At 28.5% G+C, this 20,023-nt stretch overlaps 2 protein-coding genes across 2 annotated transcripts in view; both read left to right on the forward strand.

Annotated features, from left to right (window-relative positions):
- The window catches only part of LOC113553163 (protein Skeletor, isoforms B/C), a 32,021-nt gene extending 28,574 nt beyond the window's left edge, over positions 1-3,447 (forward strand). The window contains exons 10-14 of the mRNA XM_026956340.1: positions 563-711; positions 782-953; positions 1,072-1,265; positions 1,389-1,616; positions 1,919-3,447. Of these exons, the coding sequence (XP_026812141.1) occupies positions 563-711; positions 782-953; positions 1,072-1,265; positions 1,389-1,616; positions 1,919-3,295 (2,120 nt within the window). The 3' untranslated portion in view covers positions 3,296-3,447. The remainder of the gene's footprint in view (positions 1-562; positions 712-781; positions 954-1,071; positions 1,266-1,388; positions 1,617-1,918) is intronic.
- Positions 3,448-10,608: 7,161 nt separating this feature from the next.
- LOC113551381 (DDB1- and CUL4-associated factor 10) lies at positions 10,609-19,525 on the forward strand. Its single transcript, XM_026953596.1, has 8 exons — positions 10,609-11,664; positions 12,549-12,662; positions 13,224-13,421; positions 14,297-14,471; positions 16,129-16,278; positions 16,335-16,513; positions 16,574-16,755; positions 18,233-19,525. Exons 1-8 carry the CDS (start codon positions 11,420-11,422, stop codon positions 18,907-18,909), a joined length of 1,920 nt encoding a protein of 639 aa, XP_026809397.1. The 5' UTR covers positions 10,609-11,419; the 3' UTR covers positions 18,910-19,525.
- Positions 19,526-20,023: the final 498 nt, after the last annotated feature.

The raw sequence follows: 20,023 nt of genomic DNA on the forward strand, positions 1-20,023 counted from the left end.
ATACCTAACATTATATTATTGTAGTCGCTAACAAATTAAATACGCCCATATTCCACATAAATCCTTGTAAAAAATTTAATATTTGATTTACCTACCAGATATTATTTTATTTAATACGGAACACGGAAGTCTATGTTATTTTTAAAATCTTAATACACCATTGACTAAAACGACTGAATTTATAATATAATATATAATATGTTAAGGTATTATGCCCCCGAAAAAAACTAAAAACGTCATAACTTCTTGATGTACATTTCATACGCTCTTATACTGTAACTTTAAATTTATACTTAAGTCTAAGGGGTCCTTTTATTTTTATGATAAAACATTATTATTCTTATTTTTTTTCTTTTGGTCGTCATAATTTCAATATTTTAAAATTTATAAAAGTATAAAATATGTATATTTTTTTATATAATATAATTATTATAATATTTGAGGGAACAATAAATTTTAATTATTGACAAATTTGTATTTATAATTTATTTCTAAATGTTTAACTTACTGGTACAAGGACTATGATTGTATACTAACTTATATATTATTATATTTTTTATAGAAACGATAAAAATTGATTTTGGCCGTTTACCAGAATGGAACTGTCCTATACCAGATACAGATACTAAATCGGTTGCAGTTCATAACGAAATTACAACCGTAAAAAGTTCAACAGATATTATTGCAACCAGCCAAAGTTCAATAAAAGAGGTTAATACGATTTTTTCATATATTCTATTCCAGTAGGTAAGTTTATCGTCTACAAATATATATTTTTCAGGTAACCCCTACTAAGAAAATTCGCCCCCGTCCGGTTCCCAAACCCGCCCCAGTAGAAAATAACAATGTTGCATGGGATATCCCAGCCATTCAATGTTACGAACCAGACGATGGTGTTTTCTATGCTCAAATGGGCCCTACTGGAGGAAAACACGGATATTCTGCTATTACAGGTTAGTTATTGCTTATCAATTATCATTCAGATAAAAATACAAAAATATAAAAAATAAACTATATAGGTACTTATAATTATGAATTGTAAGTAAATAATATTTTATTTTATTTTTATAGGACACGTTGGATGGGGAATTTCATGGTACATAAACGGATTACTCATACCAGAAATAAATGTCGTCAGAGGACAAACATACACATTTGTAGTTGAAGGAGGATTAGATACAGAAATACCAGCGAAATACCACCCATTTTATATTACTGATGATCCTGTTGGCGGTTATGGTTACAAAACAGCCGAAGAAAGAGATGTAATTATTTTTTAGTGCACACATTATAATCGTGCTGTTTAAACTTATTTACACATTTTACACTTAATGTAAGTTTAGTGTTTATAGATAATGTTTTTATTAATGTTATCTTTTATTTGACAGAACATACGAATATTTGCTGGTGTAAGCGTTAGCAAATCAGGAGAAGTAATCCCAACAGGTATTGGTCGTTTGTGCAATTGGACTCCAGATCCACAACAGCCTTCTGCAGATGAATTTGTTTCTTTTGGCGCTTATCAAAGAACTTTAAGCCTGGCATGTGATAACGGAGATCCTGGAATAGTACAATGGACTCCGGATGCAGACACACCAGACACCGTTTATTACCAAGTAATTCAAATGATTTAATAATTTAAAATATAAAACCATTAATATATATATATACATTTTTTAAATCCACATTTGCCTATAACTTTAGTAAATTATCTAAATATTTTAAAACAATTATAATATTATTTCATTCAGTACTTTTATTTATTAAAAATAGTTGATTAAAATATTAATACTTATTATGCACTTAGGTTTTTTTTTAATTGATTTATTTATATATATTTTTAGTTTTTTAGTATAATTAAAGATTATCAAATTATTTTTAAAAAATTATTAATTTATTACTGTTTTATTTTTTTTAGTGTTTCACGCATCGCCACTTGGGTTGGAAAATTAACGTATTGGATGCATGTGATAAAGATCAACCTAACTCTGAACCTAGTGTGGTGCCTGTTTCAGAAGATTTACAGTCTAGAGGTAGCATTCAATACACAACGAGAGTGAAACCAGACGTTGAAAATAAACAGTTTTTTAATAATAATGAGCCTTTGAAGAATAACATCGACCTACAATCAGACCACAAAGGGCACAATATGCCATTAATTCCCACTGCATTGGAAGAAAATCTTAAAAGCGATTTTTATAAATCTTCAACTAATGGCGATCAATTTGTTTATAATACCTACAAATTCCCTCCAGCTACGTCACAACAAAACGCTCTTTACACATATCCAAACTCAAATTATACATATGGAAACGTACCATTCTATATGCCGAAATCTCACTACGGAAGTCCGCAACCTGTGACATCTCCTACTTACAATTACATGATACCGTCATATAATGTTAACAATAATAATTATAGACCCATTAGACAACCGGTTATTCCACATTTCCAAGCGCAACCTAATATTCTCCCAGACCAGCATTCGGCACAAATGGTTTTCACCCCTAAGCAGCCGGTTGCTGTAAAACATGGTTACCGAGTATCGGGTAAGAGGTTACCGTCAAATGTACCCATGCCTAATGGTGCTCATCACTCTGTCGTATACAAGAAACCCGTTTACAAATTTAACACACAATCGCCATTACCTTTAGTAAACCACTACAGTCCGGTACCATCTATTTCTCAGCCTATGCTTTCAGTCTACCCCGGTTATTTCCAACAGCAACAGCAACCGCTTATCCAGCAGCAGCTGCAGCAGCCAATGTTCCATCAGCAGCAGAAACCAATGTTTTATCAGCAACAGCAACCACTAGTACAACAACCCAGCACTTCGGTATCGCAATCCGTTTCCGTGTCATATTCCTCATCCAAACACCCAAAAACTCAACAAATGACTGGCTACGTACCAATTCAAAGCAGACAAGAGACCGATGTACAACAACACCAATCACAAGGTGGTTTCAATCCAAACACCGTAGTAGTCGAAGGTGGTTTCAAGCCAATATTACCCGGTGGTAGTGGTATTCTGCAAGACAGATCTGACAAAGAAATCAGTGATACTGTAGGTGATTATGATGAAACGGCGACGGTCAGGCATTACGAAAAGAAAATGAGTAAAAAACTAATATCTAGAAAACCTACAGTCAAGCACGTGGATGTCAAAACAAAAGAAGACACCGCGGAACCACAAACTACAATCGTCACTACAACCGAAAATGTAGACTACAAAAACAGAGCAAACACGGAAAACACCATGGAATTAAATCAAACTACCGGAATACTTGTTTTATAATAATATGATAATATAGTAGATAGTGATCTATTTATATTTTATACATTATTACATTAATGCCATCGTATTTGCCCATTCGGCGTTATACCTTATACTTATTATATTAAAATTTAATATTAAATATAGTAGTAAATATATTTTTTTTACAAACATTTACTTATTAGTTTGTTGCACTTTAATTATTTTTAAAAAAACTATTTGTTATAAGTTTGATAGTTTATTACATTATAATATAAGTACTTTTTTTATTTGGCTTAAAATACGCCATTAAAATAACACGTTCATAAATACAAATATGTGTCTATTTATTTATTTTAAACTTTAATTCTTCCAAATTTTGATAAATTTAAATAATATTCCTATTAAATAAAAAAAATAATAATAAAAGATTTTGTTTTTACAATATAACAGCATTGATTAATCATAATTTGTTAAATTTAGTTTTAGTAGTAATAATTAAATTTTAATACATTAACAACATTAATTTTCAAATCATTATAGGGTCTAAAATATCTACTAAACTTTTCATAGATTATTATTATATTATACTTAAAGTTCAATAATTCAGAAACAGCATACTCATTGAAATTTCGATATATATTTAAATAAATAAACATTTTCAAAAAATTAATCTTTCAATTTACAATGAAACATAATGATTCTCATTTTAAAAAATAATTTGTTTCACCTCAGAATAGTCAGAATACAGGAAACTCTTTAAATTATACACACATACACATCTAAAGATTTGAAAATATAGTTTTTCTGTTTATTTAAAAATGTGGTTAAGGGGATCGGTGACGTACAGTTATTTGAGTAAAAACATACCCGTCTTTTGACCATGCGACTGATCGACCTAATAATGCAAAAATATTTCTGAAAACTGATTTGATTTCGTTATTATGTCTACTGGAGATCGGTCAGTCCACTTTTCCCAATTTCAACCCCCCCCTCCCACAACTGTAATTAATTTGAATATTTTGAAATTTCTGAATTTTTAAAACGTTAATAATTCGTATTTAAATTTGAATTTTTAAAATGTGGACTGACCGATCTCAAGTTGACATAATAAAGAATTAAAATTAGTTTTCAGAAATATTTTAGCATAATTAGGTCGATCGGTAGGATGATAAAAAAGTACATAGTATTAGTCAAATAAAACACATGTTCTGAATCGTTCGCGCGCGTGACAGTGCGGTGGTAACTCGTACGGGCGCGTGTCGCGTTCCTCCACCACTACCGTTCCATCACAAACATCGCATGCCACCGTCTGCGACGGATTGCCTACTTAGAATTTAGAAATATTAATATCCTATTAATTCTAGGTACGATACAGTTATAAATATCTTATATATATTAGTATATTGATAATTTGATATGAATTCAAAATAAAGAAATATAAAATAAAATATTGTTCTAAATGTGTTCATTGAGCTTCGCCTCACACCAACACGTCACTACATAAGTTGTTTCCCTAATGTAAAATAGTAAGACACATTTTCGTACTTAAATTGTTTATAAAAAGTGTGTCAAGTGTGATTTTGTTTTATTGATAATAACTGGTAAAATGGGAAATAAAAAAATCAAGATTACTCAAATTGAAAAAAAATAGAGGAAATATTTTATCAATTGTAAATTGGCAAACACATCGCATAAAAAATACAGCAAGTGAATAAACTAACTTGAACAATAATATAAATAAATATTTTATTTAATAAAATGAATACATACAGCGAAAGAAAAAATTAGGGTAAGCACCTTTATTGAATCATTCTGAAATAGTATTATAATAGTATAATAAATACTATTATATACGAGTATTGTACCATTTGTATTATATTTAATACCGCTGTAAAATTTTAGTAAACGCTTGTGTTCAATGTATGGTATTATTGATACTCCCCGTAAAAAGTAAAAAGTAAAATGATAATTTTATTTTTACGTTATATATTGCGATACAGACGTGAAGTCATAATATGATTACCCGCAGTAGGTTTTACAAAGATGAGTTTTTATTTTTTTATATCTTTATAACCACTAGTTTAGATCAAAAGAAGTGTTTTAAAAGTTATACGAAGAAACTTTTTAGATCGAAAATGTCATCTAGTCGGTACTTCATAGAGGTCATTTTTCGATTTTCACTGCAGCTGATAGTCTCCATGAGTATAAAAGCCATAGACAAATTGCGAAAAGATTATGTCATGCGGTGGCTTACCCATTTTTAACTAACCCATTATTTAAAAAATAATAACCCAAGAGACCTATCATTGTCAGTTGTCACCAGTTATTTTTAATTTAGCATAATTGTTATTAAGCATAATATTATTACATCGTATAGTTATAATTCATTCGTGGAAATTATTTCAACTTAATTTAGATATCTCAGGTATATTATAATTTTGAAATCGTTTGTTTTATTTCTTATCAAACTTACATTTTTATTGCAAGAACGAAAAAATACTAAATTCAAGCTGATCCGTTTATTTTATGAACTATTCAACTATATTTTATAACATAAAAATACAACCAACTAAGAGGTTCTCGCGAAACATTTCATGTTTAATATTTTTCTATTATCACACGACTATAGTTTTTGTAATGCCTAACTAGTCCAATGACTTATGGTATAGATCCTATACCTTGGCCATAAATCATAATATAATTATTTCAGCCTTCAGGATGCTAATATTTGATAGAACAACATAGTTACATATCGAAGGCAAATGTAAGTCTTGAGCATTTTTTTTTTTTTTTTTTACTTGGTGAACATAATAAAATACATACTTATGTAAGCATCAAATTATGGTAAAACGTAATTTTTGACTGATGATTAGAATGAATTGTGCATCAGGATTCGAATTAAAGATAAACGTCAAACATTCATACTGATCGTAATGAGTGGTGATCGGTGGTCGTCATCATGAATGACGACAAGTGTGAACAAAATCGCTGACCCTCGAAATCGCATTTCAAATTTTCAACCGGAAACGAAACCATACCTTTAGTAGTTTAGTCGTAACAAATGACGACACAAAATTACGGCAATCATAGATAGGCAATCAGATGTACACCATTTTCTCAGTATGTTATTTTTCTGATACATTTGTTTCGTTAAGTTGTTTTATTGATCAACGTGAAAAATCATGACTGCCTCATTTTGATTTGAGACGTTTCAACTTAAAAATTCTCAACTGGATTTCTAACCGCGAAAAAATAAAAACTGCCACATTTCGGTTTATGGCAGTAATGAATATTAATTATTATCACCTTTATTAGCCGGGCAATAGACTGTTTGCCCAAAAACGACCTTTTGCTTTTCGCCTAAGAATATTATAGCACTTTTTGACCACATTTTTCTATTTATTTTCTATTTTTTTGATATTAAATTATTTTTTTGTAATTTATAATATTTTTTATGCAAATAATCTATATTCTTTTTTATTCTTAATACTACATTGTAATAAACTAATAAATGACAAATAGTTACAAATGTACAGATACACAATATATTTTTGGAGAATAATAAAAGTCACATCCTCGTGGTACTCTTTATGCAATGCTTAATGGCTTTATAAAATTAATTTACACAGATAAATAATAAAGTGATTCCCAAAGTGTGTATTATAAAAATGTGGTCAAAAGTGAAATAATATTCTTGAGCGAAGAGACGTGGGTAAAAAGCAAAGGTCATTTTTGGGCGAAAGAGCCCTTATTAGTCACAACCTGAATAATGACTACGGTATTGATTATAATCATATGACAATTAATTAATAAAGTGATGACATAAAACTAAATGTGGTAGTTTTTTCCGATTCTTATTGCTTAACTGCCATAACCAGGTGTGTGTGAGAGAAAAATCAACGGTACTGATAACCAAAAATGGTTGTTCGAACGCTGTAATAATAGGGTAGCCAGGGTAGATACAATTCAGCTTTCAAAGAAAAAAATCTAGTTGTATCAACGTATCGGCTCAAAATCTATGAACGAGTAGTCCAAAAAGTTACATATACTAATATAAAAATAAAAATATTAAAATATTAAATTTAGGACTACATGTTTTACAGACCATCGAACAGCAAACAAAAACGAAAAATAGTTCGAATACATAGCGAATTTTTTAACAAATTATTCAAATACAGTGGCACGGAAAAAACTTATTATTGTCGGGTTTATAGTAATATTATAGTATTCGTATGACACTATGGCTATATAATTAAATTGCGTTCTCCGCCACGCATTGTATATTATAACACTATTTTTTTTTTAACTGTAGACGAACTGACAAATTATAATAATAATTATTGGTTCATATACAACATGCATGTATAGTAATATGATTGATATTATACAACAATATTTACCAAACAACTTTGCCTAATTGACTTGTTGGTATGTTTTAAATAGGTAGTATTTTCAGGTATATCCATATATAAAAATAATAATTAATTTTTTAAAATATGAAAGATTGGAAAATTCGTAAAAATACAAAAAAGGATTTTCAATTAACTAAACTCAATTTTCAATAATTCTATAGAATTTATAAAATGGAGAATATACGAATTTGGAGACTTAAACTTAAATAGTAGTTGTGAGGTAACAAATGATTTGCAAATTCTAGAAATGAGTTTGCAAATTGTTGCAAACTTCACTGAATTTGGCCTCTCCACTAAATTTTTTTCAGTCACAACTTTGCTCCGAGCATCTAACAAATTCCAAAAATCAACTTACAATTACTTACAAATTAAGCTAAACAACTTAAAATCTGTCCGGTGTAATTTAGTAAAAGTGGGAGGGAGGCTAGTGTGAATTTGGCCCCTCCAAGTTAATTTTGACAATTGCTTCGAACTTATTAATTTACGAATTCCAAAATTTAACTTACAATTATTTACAAATTGAGATTTTCAACTTACAATTTACCCGGTTTAATTTGCACATAATGGGGGAGGGCAACTTCACACACATCCAAAACAAACATGAATAATTTAATATACTCCATCTATTAATAATACAATATAGTCGTGGTGGATATAAAAATTACGCATTTATTTTTACACGATTTTCCAGTTTATAATATAAGTACGCATTTATAAATAATATGACTAAAATGTGTAAAGTCAACCGACGAATAAATTAATTTTTATTTTCCCATCCATTCTGCAATGATTAAATTTAATTCAACCCAAGGAAATTAAATTGTAATTAATATTATTTCAGTACATTTGTTCAAGTATAATCATAAATCATAGCGGCTGTTCTTAAATAATCATTTTTTAATTAATGGACCGTGTAATTAAAATATTTATGACAAAATTATTATTATTTTTTAATTTAATTTTTTTTTTTTTATAAAATCATCTACTTATACTAGTTATACCGAGTAAGCCATACATTTAAATATTTAATGTTTAATTTATACAGATATTTGAACTGTATAATAAACTAGTGTTTTGTTTAATTTCATATTTTATAATACAATCTAATAGGTTGTAGCTCAGAACATTAACAGTCACAAGTCATAACTATAAATAAAAATACCTACTACAATTAAAATCTATAGTTACTTTAGACTTTAATAGGTACAGATTCAAAATCTTACATTGTATTTAAAACTTCATTCCATTTTCAATGTTATGTAAATACCTAAGGTTTAAAAACATAAATGTGATTCGTCAATATCCCTCCGAAGTATATAGTCGTAATATTGTGTAAACAGTATACAGTACACAGTATACACACCCCACTCACCCATCCACAATAAAATAAATTACAAATTACAATATCAAATAAGGAAATAATTCTAAGATAAAAACGAAGACAAGTAACACTATAACAGCCTATTGATTACATCATTTACATCACAAATTATGCAGCAATAACGCGTGAAGTCTGGTTTAAAATGTTACAATTTATCATATATAATAATATACCTACCTACTGTTGAGTAAGATAATGTTTTAATAACATTAAATCCTTGTGGTGATTACAATATAATATTGATCCTATTCATTCGTTATTACTGCTCTAATAAACCGCTTCTAAGGATTAAGACATAATTAAAGAGGTTCAGGATCCGGAGGAGTATATTATACAACATTGAACATACAATACACATAACACATTATAAAAAGACTTAAAATTTAACTAAGGAATCTTGTTTGGGATAATATGGGCTTAATCGTTGAAATAACTACCCCCCGAGAATTCCAGACTTCTTTTTTATACCATTTATTATTATTATCATTACTGACATTACTCATTAACCACCAATCTACAGTATATTTTGGTATTCGTTTAATCCTATACAATTATAACAATTAAGTTTTGAAGATATTGCAAAATGTAGTGAATAATATAAATAGAAAAATCAAACGACTAAATCTTACTCAACAGCTATACATAGACAAACACTAAAAATAATAGTACCTATATTAAATAATGTGGGAGAGCGGCTTACGGGTAAAGGCTACCGCGCCAAAGCTGTTCGATGTCGGATGTATAAATACGGCGAAGTCGACATTGGAAGTCGGCGTACAGCTCGCGATCATAATTTCTGTATTTATAAACTTTGTTTACAAGTTGTGCAACGGCGTTTATGTACCTAGCTAATACCTATTGGTTATTATTGTTGTTTCGATCAGCGGGGACCCCCACTCGTACCGACAATAATATAAATAATAAAATTGAAGTCTAACACCCAATCGGCAGTAACGAAATTATTATTGTCATTACGGCGACCACAAAATAATAAACAATTAATATTTATAAATATTAAATACAATTGATTAATAACACCGCACGGGCAGTCGTAACTGCAGAGTGCGGCGGGCGTGTGTGAATAGTAATAGAAAAAAATCCCCGGCGAGCACCGTGGTGGCGTCGTCGGTGAAAACGCTCGAAACACTTTCCAATTTATAGTGTTTTTTTTATCGCTCTCCGCTTCGCGGCCCCGCGCGCGGTAATAGCATCATATTATTCTCGACGATCTGTGACAGAACCAGCAGTCACTTGAACACGTTTGGGGGACGATAAACGTACGACGACGACGACAATACGACATCACACCGGTTGCCGCCGACGATTCGTCGGGTCGTGCCGCCACGGTTATTGCTGTGCCCGAAAACACGACGCTCGACGACTACATCACGGGCGTTGTTAGACACACAACCGTCATTATCATCATCACATTGCGACACGGCGTACGCGCGCAAGACTATCGCGTGTTATTGGCGTCTGCCGGACTGGCGGCTCGTGCCGTCGTCGTGTGTTACGTAAGCGTATTTTCACCGACTCGGCGGCAGTCGCGGTCGCGGTCGCAGCAGCTGTTGTCGACGAGAATAACAAACGAAACAGCGTACAGCGGCTGGTGACCGGCACGTCGCGGTTTTGGTGGGTAGTGGGTACAGTGGACGGCGCACGCCACCACCTCCAATCGGCATGACGGCGTCCAATCGACCCGCGGACGAACGTGCCTAACGTCGACGAATCGGCGCGTGTTTTGCGTGGTATTTCGCCGTTGTTGTTTGTATACATTTCCGAGCGTGTTGATCGTAATTCGTTAATCGCATATTAGGTGATAATAATTCGATAATCTTTATAATAATATCGTTTATCCTGTTATCGTCTCCGTTTCACACGTTTGAGATTGTTTTCGATTTCGACGGCGTTGACCACAGGGCATCGCAGTATCGTACCGCGGACGACTGACGAGTGACGGGCGGCGACGACACGCATCATCGGATCACGATTTTGATAAACTGATAACGGCACGGTACACCGTTGATAACGAAAAGTTATATTATTATTTTCTCGTTGATAGCCACTACTCAAGTCTGGTCTACTCTCGATTTCTATTGCGCAAAGTCGATACTGCTGATACACTCAACATGAAAATTTAACGTCGAACCCCGGGCCGCGACCATTTTGCGAGGATATTGTTTGTTTTTAGTTTTCTCCTCTTTGTCATAAGTCGTGAACTGACTTTTGTCCTCGACGACTTTTAAAAAGTTGTGATTACCCAAAGCACACTTAGCGGTGGTTCGTCTGTCCTAAAGTGCATAACGCTTGATTTCATGTACGTTGATCGTATGCATTAACAGCCTCGTCGTCTTCGTCGTCTTCGCCGTCATGAGTACGACATATTACGATCCGGATGGTTTACAGAGCGTCAAACGCAGACGTACTTCTAACTTCCGTGACACGTATTTGCGTAATCGCGAGTATGGCTTCCGACCTAAGTATGGCGATCAAAGTCGTTTACATTGCGAGATGTATACATCCATTTATCCTATCGCTAAATGGGAATACGACGTTTCAAACAATGACATCACCAATCCGGCTGGTATATTCAATTTGGAATTCTCCCCAGATGGGTAAGCATTATCCTGTACTTTTTACTTTTTCAGATATTTACAAAATTATTATTTGCTTATGGCCAATTAGTTGTACATAATTGTACATATCAATGTTATTACAATATATTGCTTTAAACTAATTGTATGAGGCCTTTTTGTTTTGATTCACTGTTTTGATAATTATAGATATACCTATGTATAATAATATATTTACAATCAGTAAATGTGCACAAGTGATAGATTTTAGTCTTTTAGGTGTTAAGTGGTCACAAGTCTTGATTGAATTTGATGACGACATGCATAGAAACTTGCAAAAAATCTTATTTGAAATCTTGTTGAAAATACTATTAGTACTATTGTTTATTTTCTTTTTCAATATTTAATTTTCTGTAGATCTGTTTACAACAATTTCTGTATTATCATTGCATAATTACATTTAAATATGGTAAATACATTTAAAACATTTTTTCAATTTCCAAATTTGGAATTAATAATTATATCATTTTTGTTGGTAAACACATGTTACTCTAATATTTAAATATTCTAAAAAAAAACACATAACCTTTCCGATCATGGTCAATTATATATAGTAAAGGTATTTGTATATATATATTTATCATCAAATGACTAATACCAATAATAACCTTCACCTTTAATTAAAACATTTTTAGCCATAGTAATATTTTCAAAAATAATTCAGTTAAAATAAATTGAATACCCAAAATTTCATACAGTTTATTATAAAAATATAATTTTCTATAAAACGTTTAAATAAAAATATTCAATGATTTTATAGAAACTTAGAAAAAAAAACAAATAAAAATTGCAAAGTATGATCTTTTCTAAAATATAAAATGTTATAATAGATAAGTTATTTAATGATAATTTGCTATATTTTCTAGGAAAATATTGGCAGCAGCATGCGAAAAGAAGAGCATTATGTTATTTGATCCTGTTACTCAAAAGTATATAACATCAATAAAAAAAGCCCATAATGATTGTGTTAATTGTATTAAGTAAGTACTTAATTATTTTTAAATCTATAATTTTCTTTTTATCAATAAAATTTAAATTGAATAGAAGAAAATCACTGTTATGTATATCATTTTAACTAGAGGGAAACATAGCCCATATCCTATAATAAATATTTTAATTTTTTACATTTAAGTAATAATTTATTTGTTTTACGACATGATATATAATTAAAAAATTAAAACTTACTTTATCTATCACCAACACTTGTCTTTTATCTATAAATAAAATTAATATATTAAGCAAATGTATATGTTCACTTATATATTTTTACATTTATAACATATTATTTTTTACAATATTTTAATAAAAAAATATTAATAAATTAGTGTATTTCTTTAAAAATTATTTTACAAATATTATTTCGCAAAAAAGTAGAGTTTAAATCGGTACAATTTTTAAAATTTAAAGACATTTTTTTTATAGTTTAATAATATTAATTTTTTATCTTATTACATATAATTGTATGTGTGTTTTCATAAAATTCTTAAACTTGATAATAGTTATTAAAATTATGTTTTATTATTATCTATTCTTTATTTTAGGTTTTTAGATTCTCGTATGTTTGCAACTTGTAGTGATGACACAACAATAGCATTATGGGATGTTCGAAATCTTAAAGACAATATAAGGGTATTGAGAGGGCATTGCAATTGGGTAAAAAGTATTGAATATTCAGCAAAAGACAATTTACTTGTTTCCAGTGGATTTGATGGGCAAATTTATACATGGGATATTAATAGGTAAAAATATTTTATGTGATCAATAACATAATAATTAGAGTTAGGATGTTTATGACCTTAAAAACACTAAAAAATGCATGTAAATATGCACAATAAATATCAAATTATGTCTTTTTAAAATTAGTTTACTACTAATCCAAAATGTATTCTTAACTAATTTACAACTATTTTAATAATTTTAAACTTAAATACAAATTTAATATATACAAATATGAGATTTTTAAAATTAAAAATATAGGTGCTTAAATATAATTTAGTTTTTACCCAAATAAATTTGTGTAGTCAAGCAGTATTGGAACATTTAACTTTTAGCATTTTTAGTGAAAATAAAATGCATATACTAAAATAATTTATTAACACTGGCCGTGGCACACCATACACTAAACTAAAGATTTTATAATATGTAAGCCATTATGTTCTATCGGCATCACATATTATTCCAATCATCGTTCGTAAAAATTATTGTATTGATTAATAAACGTAGAGTTATAGTAAAGATAAATAACTAATAAAGATAAGTTAATAATGTAAACTACACGTTTTTTTTTTTTGTTTTTATTGTGAAACTAACAATGCCTACTTATGGGTTTATATAGATGTTTATATTATATTTAAGTTATTTTTTTGGCGATATATGCATTTATTTACAATTTTTTGGTGAAATATGCATTTATTCATAAAAATCCCTAAATATGCAAAAATACGTAAAATAAAATTAAATGTATCTAATTTTATGTCATACAAACCGAATTTCTTACTGGGTTTGCAATGTGTATGACTAAAAGAAAAAATATGCAAAAGTCATAAACATCCTAACCTTAATAATAATAAACACAAATTGTATTTAACAAAATTATTATTTGTTTTCAATGTAGTTACTCAGAAGAAGGGAGAATTCCCAATAACTCTGTATGTCACATTAATGGACTTATGCGTATTAAACTTCTTCCTGATTCTAGCAAATTAATTGTTTGCACGACAAGTGGCTTCATATTACTTATAAACAATTTAGACTTGGAGACACTTGGTACAGATATTCAAGGATTCAAAGTAATTTTTATATTTAAAATATCTATTAATTATAACTTTATAAGTTTTTAGATTCTGAACGAAGTGAGGAACGTATTGATTTTAAAATGATGTATGTTTTTTTTTTTTTGTGTGTGTGTCATCATGATTTGGAGTAGAAATAATGCTTTGATTTTTGACTTCAGCCCCTCTCTGAAAAAGAAAATTTATCCAGTTGCTACTTTTGGTGGTCAAAAGTAAAAAATTTCCATTAGTTTTCAAAAGCGTTAAGAAAAACCCTAAAAAAGTGACAAAAAGATGGGAATTTTTACGCATAATCACTTTTTGACATAATCAATTTTTTTTATATTGCTGTAACTCAAAAACAAATCATTGTAAATACTTTAAATTTTTACTAAAAGTTTATATTAGCGTTATCTATTTATGATTAAATTTTCAAAATATTTTGACTTTTTTCAAGCTATTTATAGACAATCGAAATTTTCGATTTTTCTGTTTTTTTTTTTGAAATGCCTAAAAAAAAATTTAATACAAGTCTTATTATAAGTTATACTTAACATAATAAAAAAAAATTCAAAAATCGTTAGTCACAATTTTTGTTTATAAACATTTAAAGTACAAATGTTTACGAAATATATTAAAATCGTGAAAATTTACAAGGAATTTTGAAGTTGAAAATTCATAAAAATTTTTGTAATTTATTCCTAAGGTTAGAAAACCCAATACAAGGTTATCCATAAGTTTTACTTTAAGTAACTGTAAAAAAAAGTTCTAACGTCAATATAGAAATATTTTATGAGTGTATAAAATTAAATTTTTTATGAAATTGTGTAAAATAACAAAATATTACAATTTAAATGTAGTTAATAATATAATATATCTTACTAATTATCCTAGATTGACAAATCAACTTTGTTTAGAATAGTTTTTTGTATACAATAATACCTGTCATTGCATTTAAATTTAACACATCCATTATAGTGATCTACTCTCCATCTCTACTATACAGCAGAGCGATACCTACTTGACCACCTTTTTTTTTATTTAGCATTACAGTACAATTTTTATTTAAGCAAAATTTATCTTAAAATATTAATAACCTCGTAGTAATATGCTAGAAACTTTTTTAATGAATTTCTATTTCTTGAAACTATAATAACTATAGTACCATTAATTAGGTATTTGATAAGAAATTTTTTTTATAATTATCTTCTAACCATGTACCTAAATTACCATATTTGGTATTATCATTTATATATTTGTTTTTATAATATTATTTTTCAATAAATAATTCCGCAAAAACTATTACTTATTTGTTTAAAAGTCAGTATAAAATTAAAACTTATTTAAATATTTAATATTATTCTTATTTTTATTTTTATCGACATTTTAAGTTAAAAATGTTAATTGCTAAAAAGATTTTCTATCATTTAAATATATTTAAATATATATATATATTACTCCATAAATTATTTTTAATTTTTTTTTTTAAATGTTTTTATCTGCTTTATTTCACATTAGTCATTATATAGAATTTTATTTTATTATAGCACATGTTTTAGTTTTTAGAGGTTTATATTATAAATATTTTTACTTGATATTAAATCAATAAATATATCTTATTTCATTTTGAATGGTAATTAATACGTTATTAAAAACCTTAAAATATTATTTTTAGCCAAATATGTATCGTTTGATGCAACTGAGTAAAACTACCATTCCTAATGCAGCTGCACACACACACATGTTTACTCGTAAACGAAACCGTGTTGAATTCATTGTAGATTTTCCTAGAAATGATGATGCTGAAATAATATCTTCTATCCAGGTAATACTTTCATATATATATCAAAATTACTTAAACAACAAACATTTTATTATTAGGTACATCCACAAGGTTGGAATGTATTAAGTCGAAATGTTACCACTGATGAACAGTCTGAATGGACTTGTGTACATGATATACAAGATTTTGCTGTTCCTAAACAACAACAAAATGAACCTGAAGAACTGAGTTCTGAAGAAGCAAACTCATTGGAACATTCTTTAGCTGATGACCCAATGTAATCAACAATTAAAAATATATTTTTAAAGTGATCTGTACATTTCTTTCCATTTTTTAGGGAAGGAAGACTACATCGACGCACTCATGTTGTGATTCCTCGAGACATAAATGTTGGCATAAGTAGTATGATACCATTTTCTGTGTTAGGACCAACTAGAGGTAACCGACAAGCTGACTTATGGGAAGCAATGATGAATGTCAATAGTGGTAATCGCATAAGAAGTTTAAGATATTTATCAGGCATGTATAATATACTATTAAATATTAAATTTAAATATATTTACTAAGTACTATTTTTTATTGCTCAATAGAATTAAGTTAGTTAATTTTACAATTCACATTACCCATAAGTTATGACTTATGACTGTAAACCTAAAAAAACACTTATTAGTTATTACTAAAACTGCAACAATAATTTATTGATAAGGCTTGAAAATGTAATAAAATTTCTCATAAATAGCTCAAACTGTAGCCAAAAAATCTATGGAAATTAGAAGTTCAAATTTGGATGAAATTATTTAAATGAAGAATAGCAATTTCAATAATTTTTTTTAATTCTAAAATATTATTTGTGGGAAATGAAACTTTTATTTACAATATTATAGTTTATATATACACAAGGATATTTTTAATACATTTAAATTAAGTTAAAGCTATTGTCTATTTATATTACGGACCTTTTTCACACTGTTTTACAGTAAGACTATATTAATTCAAAAGTTAATAACAATACTAAATAATATAAATGTACCTATACTATTATAATAATTAAATAAATTACTTAAATAACAATATCAAATACATATTATTATTAAATTTACCTACTAATATAAACATCTTAGCATAGAATTGTTTATAACTGAATTAAAATAAAACGCCTACATTACAATAACTTACTCAATAACAAGGTTTATTAATTATTTGACACTTGCTGTACAGTAAAGTAGTTACTTTTCATTTTTTTTTTTTTATCAATTATAAAGAAAAGTATTGTATGTTTTTCTCTTTAACACCCTCAAAGTACCAATTAGATTCACCTTGCAATCTTAATGATATTAAAGTTAAAGATTTTTACTCCTCCAAAAGTCAATGACAAGTAATAATTAAAAAGTAATTTATGAAATATCTGTATAGGTATATAAAATATTTTATGGTTAGCATGATAATATGTTATGTAATTTTGATAAATTAAAATTATTTCCCTCATTAATGTTTAATCGAGCAATATTAAGCTAGTACTTACTTTTATAATTTATTCAGATTAAGAGTGAATTATATATTGATCATATCCATGCATGTTTGACAGGTAGCAGCTCAGTTAACATGTATGAGAGTGGTACACTCTTAACCTGAACAAATTATAGATTAGTTTTGTAAAACTATTTCTTATTTCAGAATATTATTAAAAGTAATATACTTTACATGTTTTTAAATTTTTCTATAATTTTTATAATTTTTACAAATAAAGTCCTTAAATAAACATGATATGTGTTTAAAGTTTTTAAAAGTAGAAAATTGCATAATATTCTTTCAATTTTACTATTTCTCACATTTGGATATTGAAACATCAAAACATTGAAATAGTTATTACAATAAATTTGTGTAATTAGGATAATATTCTGAGACAACAAAGTTTTTTTAATTTTTTATAATATTCTACTCTTAATATTGATTTTATATGTTACTTAATAACTAATATTTAAAAATGATATTTTAGAAGGACGAGAGCGAATATTAGGAACATATTCTGGTGTACGGATCGTACGTAGTGCAACTGGATTACAAGATCAAGACCAAGACGATATGGAGGAAATGATAGCAGATGATGATACCGCTTCAGAGCGATTAGTCACAGTATTATTTAACCGGAATGGTAATCGTGTGCCTGATATCAGAATGCGTGGTTATCTATCCCCAAATTCTAGAATTGATATCACTCGACCAAGTAGACGTAGTACGGTAGAAGTAGGAACTGGTACAGATGCAGTGGTGTTTATTGGCAATAGGCAACGTCGTAACAACTATGTTCTGAATTGTATGAATAGATTTCAAGTACCCCTTAATCATAAAATACACAAAAATTTTAATCGTCTTACACATTTTATTGAAGAGGCAAATGTGGGTAGAGGGTACATCAAAGAACTTTGTTATTCTAGCGATGGACGTATAATATGTTCACCCTTCAGTCATGGAGTAAGACTATTATCGTTTTCGCCCAACTGTGATGAATTATCTACTTTGCTTCCAAAACTGCCAGGTGTAAAACTTCATGAGATTGGTACAAACGTTTCTCATTCTAACATTGTACTCTGTACCAAATTCTCACCGGTCCATCCTTTGCTCGTATCTGGTTGTTTAGCTGGTCGAATCGTTTGGTACCAACCGAGACTATAATTAATACTTAATGACTATAATATTGTATGTATATTATGTTTTTTATTTATAATAATCTACTATTCAAGTTTTGAATAATACATTTTTTGTTTGTTTTCACACTGAAACTTAATGCCACTGTATGTATAGAACATACAAAGACAACATATCTTCTCATGTATAAATATTTTACTTGTATCGAATATGTCAACGGTTATAATCATGAACAATATTTAAGGTCTAGTTTACACCAAATAAGTAGTTTTTTTTCGTATGGATGTAATGAAATATATAAAAAGTTAGTCACTTGTACGCAAAATATGTATGCTCAATAAGTAAGAGACTGTGTAAATATCATTTACTCTTGTCTTTCTTTTTTCTTTTACTTTTAAAAAAAAGATTAAATGACCGCAATAGTTTAATTTTTTTACCTAGACAATTTCTAACTGTTGTACATTTTGCAACACAATCTTTTTTTATACTACTAGACCTTAAGAGCAATGCAGTGGCTTATTTGTATACAATAATAATCTCAGTTTTCATAAAATTCTACAACTTGATACAAGCATTAGTAAACATTTTACTGAGTGGATCATGTATCTACCAGACTAATTGATATTAAAAAAATTCTAAAATACTTATAATATCAATGAAATTGATATGGACTTCAATATTTGCTTATCGTGATAAATATTTTTAAATCTCACAATTTATTTCGATAACGCTATTAACAACAATTGATTTATTACCAATGTTGAATCCATGATAAAAGAACTTATTAGTAAAAAAAATTACTACCTACTGTTACTATTATTATAATCTCGGGTAAGTGCATTCTAGCTTTGTCTAATAATTATAAGGTGCCTTAAAAATAATTTTTGTTTCGTCTAAATAGTAAATGTTATTGACACTTCCAACTAAGAATGTTTTGCTAGGTTCTCTCTGTAACATAATATTTTTCCGATAATAATGTAAATTATTATTTATTATTGTTTGTTTTTCATTATAATTACTTCATGTTAATGTAAATAGGGGATTAAATATTATATCAAAATTAATTATTATTATTATTAAATATTTGTATCCAGAGCAATAAAAAAAATTTTACAAATTGTATGTATCATAGTACATGCTA

Source organism: Rhopalosiphum maidis, chromosome 2 (genome assembly GCF_003676215.2).
Source record: "Rhopalosiphum maidis isolate BTI-1 chromosome 2, ASM367621v3, whole genome shotgun sequence".
In the NCBI taxonomy this organism is placed as follows: Eukaryota; Metazoa; Arthropoda; class Insecta; order Hemiptera; family Aphididae; genus Rhopalosiphum; species Rhopalosiphum maidis.